Source organism: Pteropus alecto, unplaced genomic scaffold, assembly GCF_000325575.1.
Source record: "Pteropus alecto unplaced genomic scaffold, ASM32557v1 scaffold23, whole genome shotgun sequence".
Lineage (NCBI taxonomy): Eukaryota > Metazoa > Chordata > Mammalia > Chiroptera > Pteropodidae > Pteropus > Pteropus alecto.
The window spans coordinates 6,779,146-6,803,049 of record NW_006435837.1 but is presented as its reverse complement, the minus strand read 5'-3'; the positions used below and the strand labels follow the sequence as shown (position 1 = coordinate 6,803,049).

At 39.3% G+C, this 23,904-nt stretch overlaps 1 protein-coding gene, 1 non-coding gene and 1 pseudogene across 2 annotated transcripts in view; all 3 read left to right on the top strand.

The window, feature by feature from the left end:
* Positions 1-22,883, top strand: part of BMX (BMX non-receptor tyrosine kinase) — a 37,628-nt gene extending 14,745 nt beyond the window's left edge. Inside the window, exons 8-18 of the mRNA XM_006911648.1 lie at positions 430-483; positions 3,505-3,559; positions 4,932-5,011; positions 7,501-7,628; positions 9,804-9,878; positions 10,626-10,797; positions 13,866-14,082; positions 15,249-15,313; positions 18,017-18,135; positions 20,800-20,957; positions 22,809-22,883. Coding sequence (XP_006911710.1) covers positions 430-483; positions 3,505-3,559; positions 4,932-5,011; positions 7,501-7,628; positions 9,804-9,878; positions 10,626-10,797; positions 13,866-14,082; positions 15,249-15,313; positions 18,017-18,135; positions 20,800-20,957; positions 22,809-22,883 — 1,198 coding nt within the window. The remainder of the gene's footprint in view (positions 1-429; positions 484-3,504; positions 3,560-4,931; positions 5,012-7,500; positions 7,629-9,803; positions 9,879-10,625; positions 10,798-13,865; positions 14,083-15,248; positions 15,314-18,016; positions 18,136-20,799; positions 20,958-22,808) is intronic.
* LOC112479554 lies at positions 2,764-2,882 on the top strand. Its single transcript, XR_003046226.1, has one exon. It is a non-coding gene; the product is annotated as a 5S ribosomal RNA (ribosomal RNA).
* LOC112479575 lies at positions 14,321-14,439 on the top strand (annotated as a pseudogene).
* Positions 22,884-23,904: the final 1,021 nt, after the last annotated feature.

Below are 23,904 nucleotides of genomic sequence, written 5' to 3'. Positions count from 1 at the left end.
CATGGACATTAATCTACCTAGCTCAGGCACATCTAACAGGAAGAAAAACAACCTCAGTTGAATAACTCTAAGAATAACTGTATACAACCTGATATTTTTTAAACTTTATTCTACAGCTGTCCCTGAAGGCATCTTCATCTATTTCATGAGCCCGGTCTTCTGAGACACTCAGAGAAATACACATTCCTGGGAGCCTCCTGGGGACTTCTTTTATCAAACAGCCAGTTTATCATAAAACGGGGCATGAACTTAACTTTTGAGTGATTCTCTCTTTACTTTGCTGATACCTTCCCAAGTTCAAAAAGAGAAACCTAACATCTAAATTTTACTTACGGGATGAAAGCATGGTGGGATGTGATATCACACTGCTAGGTATTTGCATTATTTCTTGGTGGTTTTTGTATTTCTATTGTTTCTTCTCTTCTTCAGGGGATTCCCCGAGTCGAGTTCATCTGAAGAAGAGGAAAACCTGGATGACTATGAGTGAGTTTTTAAAGCCCTCTGTGTTCCTCTAAAACTAGACATAGATGTTTCTATTCTGCTCTAAAAGCATCAAAACAGATGGCTCAGACTTGCTCAGGAGGATGTATTACATGGGTAAACTCATGTAAGGTTCTGGGCTATTTATCTGGATGAAGGATGACAATGAGCTGGGTTGTTACTAATGAAAATATTTGTTCTCAGTCTGGACTATCTAAATTAACTGCACATATTCATTAGATTTATCTCTTTACTTTGTCTTCATAGATACAGCATATGATATTTCTGCTGATTATTTCTTTCCTAAAGGCTTCTCACCAGGGTGATGTTTGAAGGCTTTTATTAGTATTCAGTTCCATTTTTGAACTTATTTATATGCAGCAATTGTACAAGAGAGCATAACTGAGACTTGAACATGACAGCATTTATGTTGAAAGATTTCTGTTCCTAGGGTGACCTTAGCATTTAACATACAAATTACAACACTTTAGAGAAAGAGCATGCTATTAAATATTACACCTGGACACGAGGCATAAACTGGACTCTTCTAGGCAAATAAGAATGTGTGATCACCCCAACTGTTTTGACACAGGCTGGTCTAAGTGGTTGTTAAGGTCCTTTCCAACATCTAAGATTCTATCGTTCTACAAACAAGGACGAATAAACCTCCTGAAGCTGGTATTAAGGAGAGGCGGGAGCAGTAGGCCATGCAGCTCCTCTCAGACACCTGTTACCCAACGGCGACCAATTCGCTTGAACACTAAGATGATGTGTATTTCCAGTTCTGTTGTTGTACGAGTGTTGTTATTAATTCATTGTCTCTAAGTGCAATGAGAGCTTCTAAAAAGCTCTCACTTTTAACATGTCTCTGTTTTGATTCTTCCTCTTCTTCTTTCTAACCCAGCCCAGCCCTTAGGCATACCTGTCACATTGATAGAGATGTGCTGTACCTTCCGCCCCTCTGCAGCGTGGTCCCTTCGCCACTCTCTAGCTTCCCTTTAGCCCTATCTTCTTCCCCAACACCAACCCTTAGGATGAAGACATAAAAGACTCAGACCAGCACCAAAATTATCCGAAAAGAATTACACTTTAACTAATGACAAAGACTTAAACCAACAGAAGTGAACACCTAATCATGGATTTTAGTCTTTAGCATTTAGATGGACTGGAAATCTTTCTTTGGCTCCGAAAACCCAGATCTGACCATATAGACAGTCTGTGTCTCCATCATTTCTAGATTTCAATGGTGTGTGAGAGCTGTGCATTGGGGCAAATGATCAAGAAAGACCCACCTCCTTAAAATCAAAGAGGTCAGGACCAGAAGGCTACATGATCTGAAGCTCAGCATCCACACACCATGCTTGGTGCCTCCAGCTTCCTGCTCTATCAATGTTGCTGAAGCATCTGTTTTATGGCCATAAATTCATGAGCAACCCTACTCCATTCCATTAAAGAATGAGGCACCGAGGTTTAGATGGAAAATTATGTGTTAGGACTAGGCCTAAGCCTCTGCTACTCTGACATTGAAATGCTGAAATATTTTTTTTTAAAACAAACAGAGCCGGGTCTCAACAAAATTATGATACAAACACAATGTTTGTGAGTGTGTGTGTGGGGGGGGCGGGTTACACACAATCTCACCTCACCTCACCAGGCCTTTCTCCTTATTTCTGATCATCCCTTTCTTCTATATCCCATAGGCTCGTATCCTGGATCATATTTTCTGAAAGAGTATTTTGATTAGCTATGATTAGCTTAAAATATTAACTAATAAGAGTTAATATCTCAAGTGTTAATTACATAGCCTCTCTAAGAGTAGAGTTAGAAGAGACTTTCAAACTTATCAAGTTTAAGCCTAATTTTACAAATGCAGAATTCCATGGTTAAGAGAGACTAAATGGCCTGTCCAAAGCCACGCAACTACTCATTACGAGTTATGTCTAGAACCCAGAACTCCAAGCTGGCACATCTAAGGCTCTTTCCACTTCATTGAACTGCCCCCCTCCCCCCCATCTAAATCACCCTCACTTTCCTCGCGTACTTCTTTCGTCCTCAGGTGTTATCTTCTAGCCAGAGGATCCTCCCAAGCCCCCAAACCCATGCCCCATCCCACCTCCCACCCTGTTCATTTCCTTAGAATGATATTTTGGCCCAAACCCAAAGGCTACGGATATCGTTGATCTCACATGAGAAACAGCTCTGTGACCTGTTGAGCTTCCCATGAAAATTAAAATGTGATGTTCTTGGCTAACTTAATAAAAAGGGCTATATTTAAAGATGATAGTCTACGGCCATGCCACCCTGAACAAGCCTGATCCCGTCTGATTTCTGAAGCTAAGCAGGGTCGGGCCTGGTTAGTACTTGGATGGGAGACCACCTAGGAAGACCAGGTGCTATAGACCTAAAAATAATAGATAGATAGATAAATAAATAAAGATTATACCTGGCTATCTCACATCATCTTTTTCTCAGTTCACTACAACTGTCCCTACCTTAACATAACCATAGATGCTTATCTATTGCTATCCTGCAAATAAAAATATTTTTTTGAAAAGCGTTTGCTTTGAAAATAGATGCTATAATGCATGCTTCCATTGGATTATTAAAAGAAAATTCTAAGGTTGAAACGAAGGAACTTTCATCCTTGACAACCCCAATTTATCCACTGGAATAAACTTCATTGATCTAATGTCTGGCTCTCATTCAAAATGATGAAATGTTGGAGAATTTAGAGATCACCTAGAAGGAAGCCAAAGGTTCCTAAATGCCAGCCTATTTAAAAATACAGATATGCAGACCCCACGCCAGAATCATAATTGGGTGATAGAGACTCAGGAATCTGTATTTTTGTAAAGCTCCTCAGGTGATTCTCTGGAACAGTCAGGTGTAGAAACCCCTGATCTAGGCTAATGCCTCATTTTACAAGTTAGAAAACTAAGTGACAAGTCATGCAATTAAAAATTACTAACTCTCAAAACAAACAAAAAAATTAACTCTCACATGTGGAATTCTTTCCTATTGCAGCTGGTTTGCGGGTAACATCTCCAGGTCACAGTCTGAGCAATTACTGAGACAAAAGGTAAATAGTCTGCTCTCTACCGTAGCCTCTAAGAATCTTTCTATTGTTGGGCTCAGAGGGTAATGAACTTCTTAGAAAAACCTTATTGCTAAGTATACAGTTACATCATCATGGTGTTGGTAGTCTAGCCTAAGGCTTACCAGGCCCTTCAAATATAGCCACTTCCTCTCTTTCTGTTATCTATTGCTGGGTAATAAACCACTTCAAATTTTAGTGGCTTAAAACAACGAGATTTATGATTTCTCACAATTCTGTGAGTCAGCTGGCCCGGCGGTTCTCCTTCAGATTTTGTTTAGGGCCACTCATGGGGCTGCATTTAGCTGGTGGATGCAGTCACGGGGCGATTGGGTTTAGCTGAGGCAGTCACCTGGGTGCCATCATTCTTTTCCATGGGGCTAACTTGGACTTTCTCACAACATGGTCATCTCAGGCAAGATTTTTGGCTTAAGGTCAAGTGTAGTATCAAGGCGAGGGGTGAAGAGGATGAGCCCTGAAGTTCAGTGCAAGCAGTTATGGAGTCTCTGCTTTTATCATGTTTGCTAATGTCCCATTAGCCAAAGCAAGTCACATGGCCCAGCCCAGAGTCAGTGTGAGAGGGGACTGACTACAGAGAGGTGATTTATTGGGGTCATCTATGTCAACAGTCTACCTTAGCTCTGTCGTTGCTCGCTGGCACCTAAACCAGAATAAATTAGATGTACTAGGGAATAAATCCACATGACTCTGTTATTAATTGGTATAGAATTATCAATAGCAAACTCTTTTGGCCTACAAAATGACACTTTGGTATAGTTCAACCTAATAAAACAAACCAATTATCTCTTTGAGGGGTATTAGTGAACATGTGATGACTTCACTAACTAACTCAGAGTTTTCCCACATTCCTAATTTATTATATGCTCTTTTTGAATCTGGATCTGCTTAGAATTAGCACAAGATATTAAGAAAGATTTAAAGAAGACATTAAGGCAGACAAGTTGAGCACAGAACTTTAACAATTTGTTCTGCATCTTAGGTTTTCTAAAACCCTTCCATGAGCATGATATGATGATATGTGGTTTTAAATTTTCTTTCTGAAAGATTAAAACATTAGGCTTGCACAAATATAAAAGAGAAAATTATCAGAGAGGGTTAAAAATCTACTGGAGAGGAATGGTTGAAGCATACGGGATTAATCTATAAAGAAATAGTGAGAAAAGAAAGAAAGCTCAACTGTAGGTCCCCTTCTGTGTCAACTGTTGGATAATCTCTACCATCAATGAGATTTCAAGTGAATCTAAAAGATCTATTTTCCTACCACCTACCAGAAAAAATAATTTTCAAAGATAATGAAAATATTTTCTGTTCCTTTCACATTTTCCTTCCTTTTCAGGGAAAAGAAGGAGCATTTATGGTTAGAAATTCTAGCCAAGTGGGAATGTACACAGTGTCCTTATTTAGTAAGGCTGTGAAGTAAGTATGAAACGGATTTCATTTTATCTTCTTGTGTATTCTTTGAGTATGCTACTAATTTAGTCATGTTTTGGGATAAGACGCCATCTTTAAACTCTGGAATTTTGGATCAAAATATTTCTGTTGAATACGACCGTTTGTAGTGGCCTTTTCCCCGCTACTTCCAAGAGGCTGTTCTCAAGTGATTCTCTCAAGCCCATCCCAGGCAGCCGCTGAGTGCCCAGGGCACAGCACGCCTCGGTGAATGCTTGTTAAAGGAATCCTAGGTCATTCCCCTCAATTCAGTCCTAAACCTAGAAAAAGAGAAATAGCATTGGGGCCTCTACCCTCTGGGCCTTTGCCACCTGCTGAGCTGGAAAACCTACTGTATCTTCTCGTCAGACCAGAGTTAGCAGAAAATTGAATAAGTGTAGCTGTGTTGCCTCGATAGCTTCTTTCTAAGGTGCTGTCCTCTACGTTGTTAAGAGTTCTGATTTGAAGCTACACTTTTGGGTCCAAATCCTGACTTTACCATTTACAAAGCTTTATGGCATTGAGCAAGTTTCTTAACCTCTGTGCATCAACTTCCTCATTTGAAAAGGGGACACAGTAACGATTATTACGTTCTATGGATAAAATAAGTGAATTCACATATTGGATCAGAACAATACCTGGCACACAGTAAGCACTTAATAAATTAATAGCAATTACTATTGTTGTTGTTGGGAGACAGTAATTCTACCTGCTCTACTACCCCTATCTGAACACTTGGGCACGCAAGACCCCCACAGTCGTCGCATGAGAGTCAACAACAAGTCAACGTTACCAACATCAGGATCCCCCATCAGAGTTTTACAAGCCACCCTCACATTAGCTGTTAGCTCTTTTGTTCATTCTAATCATCCTGAGAAGCAAATAGAAAGTTGTTTTTATTTGCACCATTTTACAAATGAGGAGATTGAAGTTCAAAGAGAGTTGATGAAGACCCACCCACAAAGTTAATAAATGACTCACTTGAATCTGGGCCTTCAACAGCCAAGTTCATGTTCCTTCAACCACACTCCTGTGTCTACACTGAAACCCCCAATATTTTGGAATAAGAATCTGGCCAAATCTTGATTAGGGCCATTTGAAAAAGATATATATTTTTGTGTGTGTGCAATGCTCTTTTAATGGTTGGAGTGAATGATCTTCTGCCTTGGTGCCTTTTCCATGTGCCCTGCCCTGTGGTGTGTATGTATGTGTGTGTATATATATATATTTGTAATAATTAAGTGATTAAAAAGTTATTTTGAGGATTTTTTTATAGAGTACCTACCTCCGATTTGAATAGGATATACTCTAATCAGTCACCTGGCATTTTCTAATGCCAGAAGCCACATCCCCAGTGCATCTCATGTACTAGGTTGCATATCTAGATGCTGGCTGAATCCAGCCCCGTAAGAACCGGGAGAAGACTTGGTTCACTAAATATAAAAATCTCTGGCCCTGCAGTTTCAGCCAAACCTGATATCAGAAGTTCTAGTCAAGCTTCTTGACACCAGATTCCTTTTGGAAGGTGGCCAGGTAGAAAAATCAGCAAATGGATAAGGAATCAAAAAAAAGAAATCCAAATCAATGAGTACAGAAGCCTTGTATTATGAAACTGCATTGATGGGCTTGAGTGAATTTCGTGCTGAGACCAAGAGCTGATTAGCCATTTGCAACAAGATAGCGCCCTTTCCTTTTATAACTGCAATTTTAACTAAGCTGGCATAACAGCAATTTATTTTTAAGTGTTTTATGTGCCAAGCACAGTGCAAATTCTCTCTCTCTCTCTCTCTCTATCTTTGTAACAACCAAATGAGGTAGCTAGCAAGCAGTAGAACTGGACTCAAAGCCCAATTTTTGACCACTGTGCCATACTCTCAAATCGAAGACAAGCATATTATTGTTGATTAACCTAAGTCAATGTGCATCAATTCACCACTATATTCTAAATGTAGAGCAAAAGAAAAAAAAATGTTTTATGTGGAAAGGTACAAGTTCACATGAGGGATTAAAGGACAGCCCCACCCACTCTATCCTGCCTCCTCCACACACAGAGAGCCTCCTACCCACGCTGTGGGTGAGAACACCCACGGCATAATCACCTTTGCCTTCTACATTTTAATCTTCCTTATCATCCTGAAAAGGAATTGATTTTCAGGATAATCATCCTGAAGAACTGCAGGGCTCTCAATCATCAGAGGAATGTTCCAGCTTTATGTGTACGAAGAACAGTCTAGAAAGTTGGAATTTTATTGTACATGAATTCTGTATGTGCACAAAAGGTAAGCTGAATTCAGAGAAGAGCCCTCTTCCATAATTACTGACTGTCATGGATACCTCCAGAAAACACCAGATGGCAAGACTGAGAAAACTTCCCTGACTTCCCTCTCCAAAATTTCCAAATGCACCGAATTATTTAACCATTGTTTAATCAAGCTTCAATTGTTTAAAACATTCTCACATTCTTTTTTCCTTAATAGTGATAAGAAAGGAACTATCAAACATTACCACGTGCATACAAATGCTGAGAACAAATTGTACCTGGCAGAAAACTACTGTTTTGATGACATTCCAAAGCTTATTCACTATCATCAACACAATTCAGCAGGTAATTTATTTCACTTCTTCTTTTATGGATCTTTGCTGATAAATATCAATTTTCTTGGATACTATCGATCCCCCTAATATCCTTAATTATATGGAGAGACGTGAAAGTAAGAAAAAAAATGCTCTCAAGCCCTAAGCCTACTGTGATTTTTAACCTACATTTCCTGAAGTATAACATTATACACTCTATAATGTCAGAAAAAAAAATTGAGTTGAGTGACTTAGAAGTAGAGATTCTCTTTATAAAAATATTTGCGGGTTTTTTCCTGCCTATAGAAGTTGATTGCAAAATTTAGACATTATAGAAATGTCCATGGAGGTTCTCTCTCCAGTGATATATGAGTTGGTGTCTGCTCTGACAGAATTATCTTCTATGCTGATAGTAACACTTATTATCCATTATACACACACACGCACGCACACGTGATATTTTTACTGAGATCATTCTACACATACTACTTTTCAGCTTGTTTCCCTTACTCAATGTGTCTTAGAAGTCTTTCCATGCAAATATGTACAGCTTACTTTGGTCTATTGAGAATTCTCTTACAGAATTATTCCATAATTTATTCACCTAACCTTGTATTGATTAGCAGTAGGATCATTTACAATGTTTTCCCATCACAATTACTGTTTCAATGCACAGTCCTGCACACATGGCTCTGTGCACCTGCATGAGTGTTTCTGTAGCCCAATTCCCTAGAGATGGCTTTCCTGAGATAATGGTTAAGAACATTTGAAATTCTGACATCATCAAAAGCTTTTCAGAAATGTACACTCCCACCAAGAGCAAGTTTCTTCATCCTCACCAACACTGGGTACTATTTCTCTTTTTAAACTTTGCCTAATTGGCAAAAGTGTGTATAGAAATCCCTCCTTATGGAAATATTAACTCATCTCATTACAGTAAGCATTTTGCATACACGTATCACATCATCGTGTCGTACACCTTAAAGTTATATAGGTTACATGTCAATAACGTCTCACTAAATGTAGAAAAAAGTTTTAAAAAGAGAAAGCCACCCTAAGTGTCTTTTCTAGACTAGTGCCACTTACGAGCAGTGACTGGATGAATTCCAAGAGCGAGAAAAAATAAGCTGTGGGCTCAGTGTACAATCTGCACGACTCTACCTAAGCTGATTATGTCCACATAAGGGAAATGGCCTCACTCCTGGCTTTGATTTTGATTCCTACTTGTATTTTTCCTTCGTCCTCATTTCATAATTGTTTAGTTTAACCTGTAGTACCTCAAAAGTATCCCTTGGAAAGACATCTCCAAGTGGAATGACTCCCCTCCAGAGAATGCACAAGCAACTCCACAGAGTAAGAAGAAAACAGTAAAATGTTTATTTCTATTTGTTTTTTTAAACCTAATTCTCTTATGTTTTCTCTTTGTGACTACATTTTATGATTCACATAATATATCAATACAGCAGCAATTGTACATATATTTTGGAAGAGTGAACTAAATTTTTTTGCCAATTAAAGGTGCACGATTTAAAACATTTGGATACCACTCACACAAAAAGTAAATAAATAACATAGAAAGATGAAGGAGAGGAAAAGGACACGTGTGATAGTTCTCAGGACTTGGAAAATGTCACACATTTAAAGCAAAAAACAATTTTTTGAATGTGTTCTTTCAAGCTGCTATAAATACCTTGATTATTTTAACCCAGCTTTACCGTGACGTAAACACTTAAAATGACTTGACCATTAATGCAATTTAGTAATAGGTTTAATTTTTTAAAATGCAAGTGGTTTACTTTTTATTTTGTACCCTTCTGTACTATTTGGATTCTTTACCAACTGTATGTGCTGTGTGTATACGTATTTAAATATAGGACTATAAAAAGATAGCAAAATAAAAATGGAAAATTTTTTAAACGAAAGATTCCACCAAGCAACTAACTTTGACGTATTTTCAAAAGTCACATAAAGCGGTTTTACTCTTGAATTTTTGCTTGACATTGAGTTAGTCAAGTCAGGCAAATTAATACAAGTATGGGATGACTACGGTCAGAATGAATTCCCTCTCTGCACCTCAACATCCTGAACTCTGCTTTTTCAGCCACTCTGGAGGGAACATAAGCAGAGGTGTGAACCAATGTGACGCGATGTGATGTGATGTGGTATGATGTGATGATGTGATACTATGATGCTGATTCCATTGCAGGCATGATCACACGACTCCGCCACCCTGTGTCAACCAAGGCCAACAAGGTTCCCATCTCCGTGTCCTTGGGAAGTGGTATGAATACACCCTTGGTCTCTTAAGATCTATTTCCCACATTTTTGGTTAAAATATGCATATATGGTTAATTTATTGAAAAAAAGAGGGAAGACAGGAAGGCAGTCCCTGCTCAGATTGTGACAGGGAGGGCTTCAGCTCTAATATATTTATTCATTTTCTAAAAACAAATAATAAAAAACAAAAGCCTTTTCTGTCTTCCCAAATTAACTCTGTTATCTCTCCAGCGTTACCAAAAAGAGTGTCAAATCTTTCCTCTCATTAGACCCAATCATCGGTCACTAGAACCCCATTGCCTACCCTTTCTTTCTTCTTCTGGGATTCTGTGCCTGCTCAGGGGAGCCAGTTTGCAACGTTGCGTATTTAGGATAATGACATCCATCCAGATCACAATTTGTTTTATAAAACGTAATGATATTTTACCAAGCTAAAGGGCATCGAGCACATTTTGATGCCACATCTAAGATGCCTCTGGTTGGCAAAGTGTTTATACTCTGAGCTTCCTATCAATAACTGTAGCTGCTTCAAGACCAATATCGTCCTAGCGGCATTATCATGTGGTTTAATAGGTTATAAGACCATGTCACTAAGGGTTTTTTTTTTTAAGTGATCAACTTAAAATAAAAAGTCTTGCTCTTCTTCATATTATCAATGTGAAACTCCCTTTGGAGACAAAATCGCTTGGGAAGCTGTTAGCCCCAAAGTTTTATATTCTCATCCTAAAGAGTGTCTGTCTTACCTTATTAGGAATCTGGGAACTGAAAAGAGAAGAGATTACGCTGTTGAAGGAGCTGGGAAGTGGCCAGTTTGGAGTGGTCCATCTGGGCAAGTGGAAGGGGCAGTATGATGTTGCCATTAAGATGATCAAGGAGGGCTCCATGTCAGAAGATGAATTTTTCCAGGAGGCCCAGACCATGATGTAAGTTTCTTCCAAGTAATGGCAGTTTAGCCGTCACCATGGGAGGATGTTCATGCTAATGGGCCTGTCTGTAACATTTGCAAGGACTGAAGGAAGAGTCTGCATATCACAGATATAAACACTTAGAAGTTATAAATCAAGCTAATGCGCTAGTAAATAAAATTGGTTCTGTGCTCCTACTTTGACCGATATACCTTCGTGACAAACTGAAAGGCCATATTTGAATTTAAAATTCTCCAGAGTCTTTAGAGAAACCAGTCTCTGGCCCAAGGCCCCCACGAACTCCACCCTGCCCCTTCCCACTTCCACCCCCTGCTCTGTCCTGCACTATACTCAGTTCAAATGTGCAGACACAGCATTCAGTACATCCAAGCAGCCTCTATGTCTCCCACAAACAACTATCTATATTGGCTGATGATTTTGATTTGGGGCAGGTGCACCAACAGCATGGCTCACTCTTGGGGGAAGAGACCCAAAAAGAATCTACATGGGTCCTGGAAGAGGCCTCAGAACTATACAGACAGGGGTTCCAGAGTCCTCGTACCCCAAGAGTGATAGAGAAAGGATGTATGGGTTCTGAGTGGACACGTCTTCTCGGCCCTCTGGCCTTCCTGCCTTGTGGGGAGGTACATGGTGGAACGAGGAACACAGTGGGGCCTTGTAAAGCACATGCCCAATTTACCTTATTCTTTCCTCACTGGTAACGAAGATACCCTTCCTAACAGGCCTCAGTCCTAAGCACAGTTCTTAATTCTTGGCAATACATATGTGTTCTCTCCTCTCCTCTCCTTCTCTCTCTCTCTCTCTCTCTCTCTCTCTGTCTCTCTCTCTCTCTCTCTCTCTCTCTCTCTCTCTCTCTCTCTCTCTCATATCTAGGTAAGTACAAAGAATTATTTTTTTTTTCAGCAGAAAAGAAAAGCTTTATTAGAAGCAATAGTACACTTTCAGACGTGGAAACAGGCCTGAGCAAGAGAAGTATGGCTCAAAGTCCACAAAGAATTATTTTAAAGAGTCTACCTCTTCTTGTCAACATGGCGAATCAGATTTTGAAGGGTGACCAACCATCAGGTTTGCCTGGGACTTTCCTGGGTTTGTGCTGAGAGTCCTGTGTCCCAGGAAACCCCGCAGTCTCAGGCAAACTGAGGCAGCTGGTCACTCTACTTTTAGGGGACCAATCGACATGGTATGCAAAACAATATTATAGCCGGACTTCAGTCAAAGACAGTTGAAATCACAAATTCTAGCCTGCTACAGAGTAATAAGCCTTTTACAAATTTTACTTAAACATTTACATTGTGTTTACACTCACCTCTCTGAGCACTTTATAAATACGAACACGTTTGAGTCTCAGAAGAAGCCTGTGAGGGCTGTACCATTGTCACCTTTGTTTTCTAGGAAACCGAAGCACAGAAATGTTAAATGACCTGCCCATGGTCACCACGCTGGTAAAAGTGGCAGAACAGAAATGCAGAGCCAGGCACACATTCCAGTGTCCACTTCCTTAGTCACTCCTTTATGAAGACCAAAGGCACCAGGAAAGTCCGAACAATCATTCTTACCACAGTTGCAGAAACGTTTGAAGCAGAGGGACTATGTGACTATAAGCCTTTGGCTAGGGCTGGCTTCACGTGTGTGCAACCCGCACAGCCTTGAGGGGCCCCACACTTAGAAGGACTCCACGCTTGGTTTAATGCCCTGGTATCACCATCTTGAAATCCTTAATCATTCCTAAACGAGAATTCCTGCATTTTCATTTTCCACCAGTTCTTGCAAAGTATGTAGCCCATTCTGCTTTTGACAAGTGAACTGTCATAAAACTTGGGAGGGGGCCCTTGATGTCCAACTTTTGTAGGACAGAAAAATCTGAGAGAAACTCCCTTAGGCTCATAGTGTAACCCCCGTGTCCTAGTGAAACTTTAAAACATATTTTTTTTACGAATAGAGGGGCTTATAATCATACAGAATCATAAAAGTCAGTAACAAATCACCTAGTAATAAAGAAAGAGGTCAAACTGTAACATAAGGGGAATGTTAAATCCCACATAGAACAGTCAAACTGAGGCCTGTTAAATGGGGAGTACCAGTTGACATACTGTTCCCACCAAGTGCCCCTCTGGTCAGGGACAAAATTTGCTCAAGGAACAGCTTTTGTTGGGTGATAGATCTTTGTCTCACTCCAAGCCTTCCCTCTGAACGGAGCACTGCTGAGTGCAATGCAGGTCCCTACAGTTGCTGATAGATGCGAAGCTGGGCTCATTGCCCTGAGTAACACGATAAGGCATGCCTGCATGGTTAAACCAAGGAGAAAGAAAATAACTAAGTATTTAATAAGTCCTCAATTATTAAAAAATTGAAAAGTTGACATGTTAAATTTAGATTTCTTTCACACATCTGAACACTAAAGAATCATCCTGTAAATCGATAAGACTAGATATTATGTAATGACAAGCTGATGAATATCGTAACAGCTGACTGTCCATCCATCATGAACTACCAGAAGTGCTATACCATGTGGTTACTATTTTCTAAATATATTATTGGAAAAATAACATAACAATAATGTAAAATGAGGGTTTAAAAAAAAAAAAAGCAAGAAAAATTATGCCTAATCTCATTTTCCTAACATGGCATTTCCATTTTACCTACACTCTTCATTTTCTGACCTGATGTTTTTTTTAGAATGAAATATTTAGATATGAAAGTTAGATGTTTTAAAATGGAAGCGAGGGCTCTTAGGTTGTAGCTCCCTCCAAATAGTCTTGGAAGTTCTCAAGATGCCATGAGACTCAATGGGATTTCCAAGGCACCAGACCCTTGCTTCCCTGATTCTCTGCAGGAAAGTCGAACACAGCACCCACAACTGCTAAATTTCTGCTGGGGTTGTTGATGTCCAACATGAAGAAGCATTCCTTATCTCCAAAGGCTAATACTCCCAGAATATATCCAAAACATTTTCCTCTCCTCTGATAGTAAAACGAACAAAAATCTGCCCATGATTCTTTTTCAGGGCATCTGGAAAATGGAGTGTGGAAATTCAATACTGAACTTTGAAAATCTGTTGTTCCCAGGAAACTCAACCATCCCAAGCTGGTGAAATTCTATGGAGTGTGCTCAAAGAGATACCCTATATACATAGTGACTGAATATATAACCAATGGCTGCTTGCTTAATTACCTGAAGAGTCATGGAAGAGGTCTTGAACCCTCCCAGCTCTTGGAAATGTGCTATGATGTTTGCGAAGGCATGGCCTTTTTGGAGAGCCACCAGTTCATACATCGGGACTTGGTAAGCAAAGCCATTGGCAGCTCAAAGAAAGGACAGAAAGGAACTCATAGTTTCCACCTTTAGTGATGGATTGGGAGGAACGGCAAAGAGGCCACCTTCACTTTTACTTTGCTCACCTGTGCCTTGCTTAAGCACATGCCATTTTTGTGATAAAAATCAGTTTCAAAATGAAATACTTGAAGTACAGAAAGAACAGAATGACTAAAAGAAGCCATCAAGATTTATGTAGTTGTAGTGAGTCTACGGCCGTGCCACCCTGAATGAGCCGGATCCTGTCTGATCTCAGAAGCTAAGCAGGGTTGGCCCTGGTTAGTACTTGGATGGGAGACCACCTAGGAAGACCAGGTGCCGTAGGCATAAAAAAAATTTAAAAATAAGGGATTGTAAGCTGACAAGATCCTTGCAATCTGTGAGGTCAACCAAGGGTTGCCTTGCCTAAAAAAAAAAAAAAGATTTATGTAGTTGTAGTGATAAAAATAAAATATTAAAAGCATCAAGATTTATGTAGTTGTGTTGTGGTTTGAAGGAAAAGAGGTGGAAAGGAAAGGCTTTGGTCAATTTAGTGTTTCTTGGAACAATTAAACTCAAGTTGACCTTTACTCCAGGAATGGCACAGTGCTAAAACAGTCATTTAATACAATAACTGAAAATACAAAAGAAACAAACAAAAACCAGAAAGAAATGAAACTTGTGTCTTTCGGTCAGAGTGGGAGGCGGAAGTGTTCTGCTTGGTATGCACTGATATTTACCTTTAAGAGGTTTTCTTGTGCTGAACAGCAAACACTCCACACACACTCTAGGCAAGTGCCTTCTGAGTCTCTGGTGCCACATTTATGCCTTTAGAGCGCCTGTCACTGCACAGTATCCTAGTGCTGAAGAGGGAGCCCCTAGAACTGATTTTTCCCTTCTCATTGATGAACTAAGTTTTTATGTTTAATGTGTTGACAAGGATGGATGCCTGGGTGAAAATACATATGGGATCACATTTTCATTTTGAGAAGTTGCAAAGGAAAAAAAAAAAGACAAATTTCCAACATTTGGGCTTTTGATAGGCAATCTTAGATTTTGCTGAGAATTCTACTGAGGAGAAGGAAAATGCCAGATTCTGATGTCAAGAGATTCACGGTCACTTTTACTACTTGGTAATTTTGATTTTTCCTCCAAAGGCTGCTCGGAACTGCTTGGTAGACAGTGATCTCTCTGTGAAAGTATCTGACTTTGGAATGACAAGGTAAGCCAGTTCCAAAGGGGCAACCAATGAGAGGGGTCTTTCGATTCACACCTAAATGCCATCGTAAGTGAAGACCTTTTGGGCACTTTGAACTGGGGACTTGAAAACCTGGATCCCCCCTCCATACTACCACTTATGACAACTTATGAAACATTTTACCACATTTCCTCACCTGTAAGATGAGACTGTACTTTGAAAATTATCCAGGGTCCTTTTAAGTTCAACACCCTGATAAATATTTTCTAAACTTACAAATAAATTCCATGAAAGATCCGAAGTATTTAAATATAACATGTTACAGCCAGATTATTTGGATAAATATTATACACATTTTCAACCAAGTCTCCTCTAGCCCTGTCTGTGTTTTTTCTTAATATATGTGCAAATGGGTAGAATGTTAACACTAGGAAAAATTTTCATCGTCACGTTTTTTTCTTTATCACCAAGTAAGGCATGACGGTAGACTCTGAGATTCTCTTGGTGGGTGTTCTATCACCACTTCATGATTAGGAGAAATTGTTTTGATTACGATAGCAGTTTTAAAAAGTGTTCCATTTCCTGATTCTGAGTCCTCATACTATTTAAACCTCAAAGCCAATTTCCGCGATTTTGCATAGGAAATGAAAACATACATGCTCACCTTTCCAATCATCATTTATCGAGTTTCTACTAAATGCCTAGGTCTCGTGGCAGATATTGATATGAATGGGATAGGCCCTGCCTTCAAAATGCCTGCAGTTATTCTAGAGGCAAGTAGGTGTCCCTGACATTGAGACAAAATACAGCTAAAAAGTTGTGCTGACTCAACATAAACTCATATAATTGTGAGGAGGAATGATGCCGTTGCAAAGAGATCTAAAGAATTGACCAAGGCCAGCTCTGGATTTAGCAAGCATGGCCCTAAAACACCATAGGAAGATCTGCTTTTTTAAGTCTCCAAAATTCAGTATTAGGAAGTGCTCCTCTTCTGGGACCCCTCAATATTGGCAAGGTGTCCCTTTAGCTGTGTGCTACTTGCCATCACTCCAACCACCATATACTGAGTCACCTGCACTGACATTAGAAGTTCTCAGAATAGAAGAACTTACACCCACCTTTTTCTCGAAGCTGGAATATTGACTGTTATGGTGGCATCCAGAATATACCTCAAGTTCTTTGTCCCTTCAGAAAATGGGACACAAGGTCTTGCTCTGAATAAGGGATCCTAGAGGCCACGCACCCCATCCTTTTGGTCACAAAGCTCTGTCACATCATTCAGATGTCTATGACTTAACTTGGTCCTGATGACTTGAAGGAAGAGTTAAACTGTGAGCAGACCCCAGTCAGGGGTGCCAGTGTAGTTTCTGGGTGTCTTGTGGTGTCTGAGGAGCTGAGGAGGCCTGGGGAGGGAAGTATGGAAGCTGCAATATGTAATCCTAGGAAGGTGTTATTTATTATTACTATTACTAATGTTTCAAAGAATAATTTGCCAAACCAGCTTTCTCTGATGTTTTATATTAAATATCTCTAACATATTTTAGTATGTAAAGTTTTCCTATAAATTGTATTCAAAATTTGTTTCCATAATTTTCATTTCCTTATCTTATTTTCCTATTTCATTTTCCTATTTATGAGTCATTATTTATTTGTTTTTGTGGGCAAAGACATGGGGTTCCCCTCTATTCATTATATACATAGTATATGCTTATTATAAGAAATATAGCAAAGTCAAAAGGAGAATTTGGCCCATACCCCTTCACCCCAATTTTAGCACTAAGAGTACCTACTGCTAACACATTTGTCTTTCTACACCTTATTCCTAAGTATACTCAATCGTAACACAAGTGCACTTACTGTTTGTTTCCAAAAAAATAATGGAATCACATTATAGATCTATTCTTTTGCACATAACCATATACCATGGGCATCTTTTCATTTTGGTAAATATAGAGCGATCTCATTGTTAAATAGCTGCCTATTGGTCTATTGTATTAATGTACCATATTATATTTAATCACTTCTCAAAATGTGGATGTTAAGACTGTTTCCATTTTAATCATTATTATAAACAAGAGTGTAGTGAATATCCTTGAACATATATTTTTATGGTCTTGATATCTTCATAGGATATTGTTGTCCACTGTTGTTTATAATAGCAGATGGTTAGAAGCCATTAGCATGGTTAAACAAATTATGCTAATCCATAAGCAGGAATTCAGCCATTAAATAGGATGCTACAGAAGAAAATGTAACCATATAGGGAAAATGTTCCCGATATGCCATTAAAGGAAAAATAAAAGCAAACCTCAATATGACAGAAACTCAATTTTGTACAAATTATATATAGAAAAAAGATTGGAAAGTATAAGGCAAAATGTATCTTGCGTGGTAGAATTACAGGTTGTCTTTGGGGTGGGATTCTGAATGATTTTATTTTTACATTTTTGTGTTTTTCTCTATTTACCAAACAGTTTGCATTCAGATTTTGGTATTTTCAAAGTTAGATATCATTTTTTAAAGCTTACAAGTCGTAATCAGCCTCTAGCTAAGCATATACATTGAAAGGAAGCAAAAGATGCAGAACACCCAAGCTTTCGGCTGAGACTGGTTGCCTCTCTGTCCTTCATCAGCCTGTACCGCCACGAGGCAATGGCGGCCAGCAGAGGTCTTCCCATTCTGCCAAGCCAAGCAGCTTAAGGTCTGTGTTGATGTTTCCCCCCACAGGTATGTTCTTGATGATCAGTATGTCAGTTCAGTAGGAACAAAGTTTCCGGTCAAGTGGTCAGCCCCAGAAGTGTTTCACTACTTCAAATACAGCAGCAAGTCAGACATATGGGCGTTCGGTAAGAATGTGGCCACACAGGCCCCAGCCCCATTTTGCAAGCTGGCTTCCACAACAGGAAACCACAAAGAGCAGCAACATCCATTTTTAGCAAAAGCCCTGCGCGCTTACAAAATTATCTGTATGGCCTGTGATGAGCAAGAGATAGAAGAGATGATCCTTTATTGGGTCAGTGTTAGGATGTCTGCCACATATTGTATAATTTGCATCCTGCTAGTACCTTCTCATAAAATCTCATAAAAGCTCTTCTACTGAAGATTTTTCAACAGTTTTTATGAAGGAGTCATTGGGAACTAAAACTGAGTTTGCGTGAAGTCCAAAACGTTGAAGGGTTTACAATGGAGTCATAGACCTTCGGCATGATAGCAGCCATGATGACTTTTTTTTTGTGCATTGACCAATTTTGGGAGGCATGCCTGTTGTCAAAACCAAACATGACTCAGCATTCTCTTTGGCCCATACAAGTTTCAACTAGTGCCCTTGTTAAAATTCATCATTTAGATCAGGAGTGAGCAAACCATGGTTCAGGACCAAATCCAGTGGCCCATTTCTGTAACTCAAGTTTTACCGGTACATGGTCATGCCCATTCCTTTCTGTCTTGTTTCTGGCTGGTTTTGTGCAGCATCAGCAGAGCACAATATTTGTCACAGATATCGCATGACCCCAAAAATCCTAAAAGCCTTCCTGTGTGACCCTTTATAGAAAAAAGTTCACTGACCTCTATTTTATTAAAAGATCTATATTGAAATTTAGTAAAGATAATTAGGAAACAGAAATAATTCTAAATTGGGATTTGGTAGATTTTCTGATAATTTTCTACATCGTGAGGAATGTCAAGCCTATTTACAATCACTGTCAGATGAACCTAGGTAAAATGATCCAAATTATAGTTATAGAATATATTAAATTCAGCTGAGACTCATTTCATGCTTATCTTGGTTCTTAAGCATAAATTGACTTTCTACATGACATTCATGAGATTGCCTCAAAAAAGCAAAATTTAGCCATATATTTTTCTATATGACACGATTTTTTAAAATAATTATTCCTTTTGTAAAAGTGGTATTGTTCATTGTAAAAAAAAAAATAATTCGATGTATATAGAAAAAGGGAAAACCACAAAGATAGCATTTTGGTGAATATTTGATGTTGTTTTGTGCTGATTACCATGTCAAAATTAGTTTCAATCTTGTTTCAGTTGATACGAAACTTATGAAAGATATTTTAAAAAATCAGTATGCCTACTCAATACTTACACCTTGTGATTGAGCTAAAAATTGCATTACCTAGTTTGATTACTTATCTTATGCACCAGAACTTGGCTCCTGTTATTTTTTGGCTGTTTCCAAAAACTAAATCCATTCTGAAATGTGTCCCAATAAGTATATTCAAAATGAACCAGGGCCTCTGCAAGTAATTCTCAAAGAGGAGCTGCACAGATAATTTAAGCAATGAAATTATTCTCGAGATAAGTGAATAGCCTTCCAAAGACAGAGTCGTGAAGGGAGCAACACACTTTTGAATGGTTGTTTTAGAAAGTTCAGTTTCTTTTTAAAATACAGCCACGACAACTTGTAATATTATCTTACTGTAAACATTGTTCATAAAATCTGTAGCTCTAAATGTCAAAGAAGTTGAAGGCAATACTTCAGTTATGATTCCAGAACAAACTTCTTCCTTGTTACATATTTCTGGTTTTCTAAGTTTTCGAAGCTGGCTAAGTGTTGAAATTCTCTTGCTTGGCCAGTATGACAGAAAAATGGCCACCGTTTAGAGAGTAGTTAAAATGCCCGGTGCTCTTTTAAGTGCTCTGGGTGTTTTATCCTATTTAATCCTCACAATAACTCTATGATGTGCAAATATCCTCATGTTAGAGACAGGGACCCTGACTGAGAAGGGTAAGAAACTTGCCCTAATGGTCGAAGGGGGCCTCAAGGGCCACGTCTAACTGACCCCAAATGCCCGTCTCTTGACCACCATGACCAGAACGCAGTTTCTTAACCTAGAGTCCACGACGCCCTGGATGGGGGACAGTGGACAGCCAGAAATCAAACACCCAAATGCTGTGTGTTCATTTTCCCGAGAGAGAGAGCCAATGGCTTTCATCAGATTCCCAAAAGGAAACCTGACCCACAAAATATTATGACCCACTGTGTTGATAAGAAAAGGAGAAATGCTGTCAATGATTTTATCTTTAAATTTTCACTGAGAGATAATTTGACTGTGCAATGAAATGATTGCACAAAACAGCCAAGGAAGAGAGAAGGGGAGAGTGAGGGCTTCAGTCGATCACTCCTGAGTGCTGGAGCCGGATCGTTCGTGGCTTGACCGAAGCCCCAGACACTTCTCTGAAGCAGCCTGAGGGGCTGGGCCCTAAGTAGCTCCCTCTGCAGCTGCCCTTGCCATTTACCCGTTTACCAGCAAGAATGGGCTTCTGGGTCTCAGGAAACACAAAAGAGAGGACCTAGGCATTGGAGAGGATGGCGCAGACCCACTCTCCACAGTCTGTCCCTTCTGCTAGGACTCATTTCCCAAGGCGCCTTCGCTCTGACCCGTAGCCTTCCTGACCTGGCATGTGTGTAATATTCATTCATCAAATTCTGTACCTTCTGACATCCGCTTTCTTTCCCTGCCGTCTGCCGGCCGCCCCTCCATGTGCTGCAGGGATCCTGATGTGGGAAGTGTTCAGCCTGGGGAAGCAGCCCTATGACTTGTACGATAACTCCCAGGTGGTCGTGAAGGTCTCCCAGGGCCACAGGCTCTACCGGCCCCAACTGGCGTCGGACACGGTCTACCAGATCATGTACAGCTGCTGGCATGAGGCAAGTGCACCACCTGGGGAAACTGGTGGCCGCATTACTGCCAGACAATGCATTTTGGAGGGGAGGCACCTGCTATAGATCAGATAGAAATGGCCCCGGGCCTCTGCGCTCAACTGTTTGTAATCTAAAACAAGCAACGCTGGTGCCAACAATTTAACAACTTATGTTTAGCACTGTTCTAAGAACTTCATAAATATTAACTCATTGATTAATCAAGAAACACACTATGAGCTCGGTAGTATTATCAAAGCTAAAACTAACAAAAGAAACAGAGACTCAGAGAGGTTAAGTGACTTGTCCAAGGTCACATAGCTAGTACGAGGCAGGTTGGCTAGTGTCGGGACCCCTGTTCTTAACCACACTATGGGGTCTCTACTCGAGTGGAAAATGTGAAACGGAGAATATCTAACCACATGTAGAGAAAACATAATGGACCCGATTCCATCCTCTCTTCTTATGTCTCCCAAATGTTGAGTAAAAGCATTCCATGTGGGTAGAAAATAAGAGTCTCTTTTGGGTTAGACATAGAGCTGAAATGGCAAGGGATTGATTTGCTCTTGCCAAACGCAGTCTTCACACACACACACACACACACACACACACTGAAAACATCAAGCAGCTTATAATTATACATGTGCAATAGAAACATAGACAAGTACAAGACTTCTTGCCATCACCTGTCAGATGGAGAAGAGCAGACGAGGGTTTTTGTGGTGAAGCCCAGGCCTCCCTGGCCCTCCTTGCTCTAGCTCTTGGGCCTAGGACGATACCATCTGCTGGACAGGGGTCCTGACAGGAAGAAACTGCCTCCTTCCCACAGCTGATCCTTAAAAGTATGTGAATTGTGCCAAAATCCATTGAGAGGGATTTGCACAATCCCGATGAAAGTTCTGCATAGAGTGAGCATTTTGTACATTTTAGTCTCCCCCTTTTATATATTTTGAGACTTTTGAAAAAACATTCCAATTTATCTTTCTCATACTTCTTTGCACAAAAATAAGCATGTGAGTATATGTGTGTGTTTCTTACCAAAAAAGTAGCAAATTTCTCTCCGCAGCTGTTGACCCTCTAGCAAAGAGCCCACTTTGCTACACAGACCATTGTCAAACTTCTGAATTTCTGCCAATCCGCTAGATAAGAAATGGCATTTAGTGCAGCTTTCATGTGTCCCTCTTTCATTAGGAGAGAGGTATATTTTTAAGGGCATTTGTATATCTTTCTGAGAATTATGTGTCTTATTTTGCCTCTTTTTTCTATCAGGTTTTTGTTTTCTCTTGCCTTGATTTTAAAAATCAGTTTATAAAGTGATTGTATCTATTTTATGTTTTAACTTGAGAAATTTGACATCTTTATGATTTGTCCTATTCGAGAACAAGCCATGTTTTTCTATGCATTCAAGTCTAATTTATATGTTTCAACAGTGTTTTAAAGTTTTCCTCATTTGGGGATACGTTTTTGTAAATATTTTATTTTGGTGTTGTTGCTGCTGAGAATGGGGTTTCTCTTCCATTATATCTTCTAATTCGTTATTGTACTTATATATGAAGGCTACTGATTTTGCATATTAATTTTATATACTGCTCTCCTGGTGAATTCCTTTATTATTTGAGTTGGTTTTATCATTGACTGTCTTCATTATTCCACGTATACAATCACATCTTAGGCCACTAAAGATACTTTTTCAATTCCTAGAGCTGTAATTGTTTTCTCTTTAGTGGAAATGTCTGTGGTGTTTCCACATTTTTAAAGTCGCTAGCTTTAGGACTGAGGAATACATATTTTATATATTTTATCTTTAATCACAACCTTCATAAACTAAACCATTGCTTTGTTGTTGTTGTTTTAATTTAGCTTCCAGAAAAGCGTCCCACGTTTCAGCAACTCTTATCTTCTATTGAACCACTTCGGGAAAAAGACAAGCCTTGAAGAAGAAATTAGATCTGATGAGAATGAATATAAATGTTGGCTAACATCTTCGCTCTCTTTAAGAAAAGTAGCGAGGCACAGATGATGTAATCTAGCTAGTTCTTAATGATATTCCGTGTGCCGTTTGTCTGTTATATTATCTAGAAATGAACAAGGTAGGAAATAAAAGGTTTCCTTGAAATATAGGTCAAATTAGTAGTTCTGTTTATACTGCTCTTAATATGATACTTCCCAGCCTATAGCAGAAGCACATTTTCTGATTGCAACATAAAGACGGTGTGTACCATGTGTAAAGATTGAACAGAATTGAAAATTCATTTGCTGGATATTTCTTCTTTATATCATCACTCTCATAATTAAATATGCTATTAATGAGTACAGAAATGTGGACATTTGCTTTTATGTTTCAATATCCTCAATCTTTAGCATGCATGAGAATCAAATGGAGAGTTTATTAAACCCGCAGAGACGCTGGTAGAGCAGGTCTGAGTGCAGCCTGAGAATTTATATTCTTAACAGGCGCCCAAATGTTCTTGTGCAGTCAGTAGAGGTTTCTCAGGGAAACCTCGTCATGTGGTGGGCTTGGTCAGGTGGCCCCTGATTCAATCCAAATGGCAGAATTCTCACCTGATATCCAGATTAGAACAATGACTCTTTATGTCATCATGTATATAAAAACTAAAGTTCACGAACATTATTCCATAATATATTAGTTATGTTTCACACAGAGCAAATTTTAAAAGATGCAAAGGGAAAACTTAGTGCCTTTTTCCTTATCCTTAACCATTATCAATCTTGATTCAAGTGTAACCATGATCTTATATCTGGAATTAAATTGTTGCTTTCAAGTCATTTTAAATCTTGAATTTGGGCTATGGGGCTTCTGGCCAGTTTGATAACTGAAATTTCTATATCAGTCTTCTATCTTGACACAAAGGTGCAGAAGTGTGTGTTTAGCTTCTCGTGGCTATTACTGAAAGGCACTTTAGCTTTAAAAACCCTTCCTGAAAATGCCCTCCTT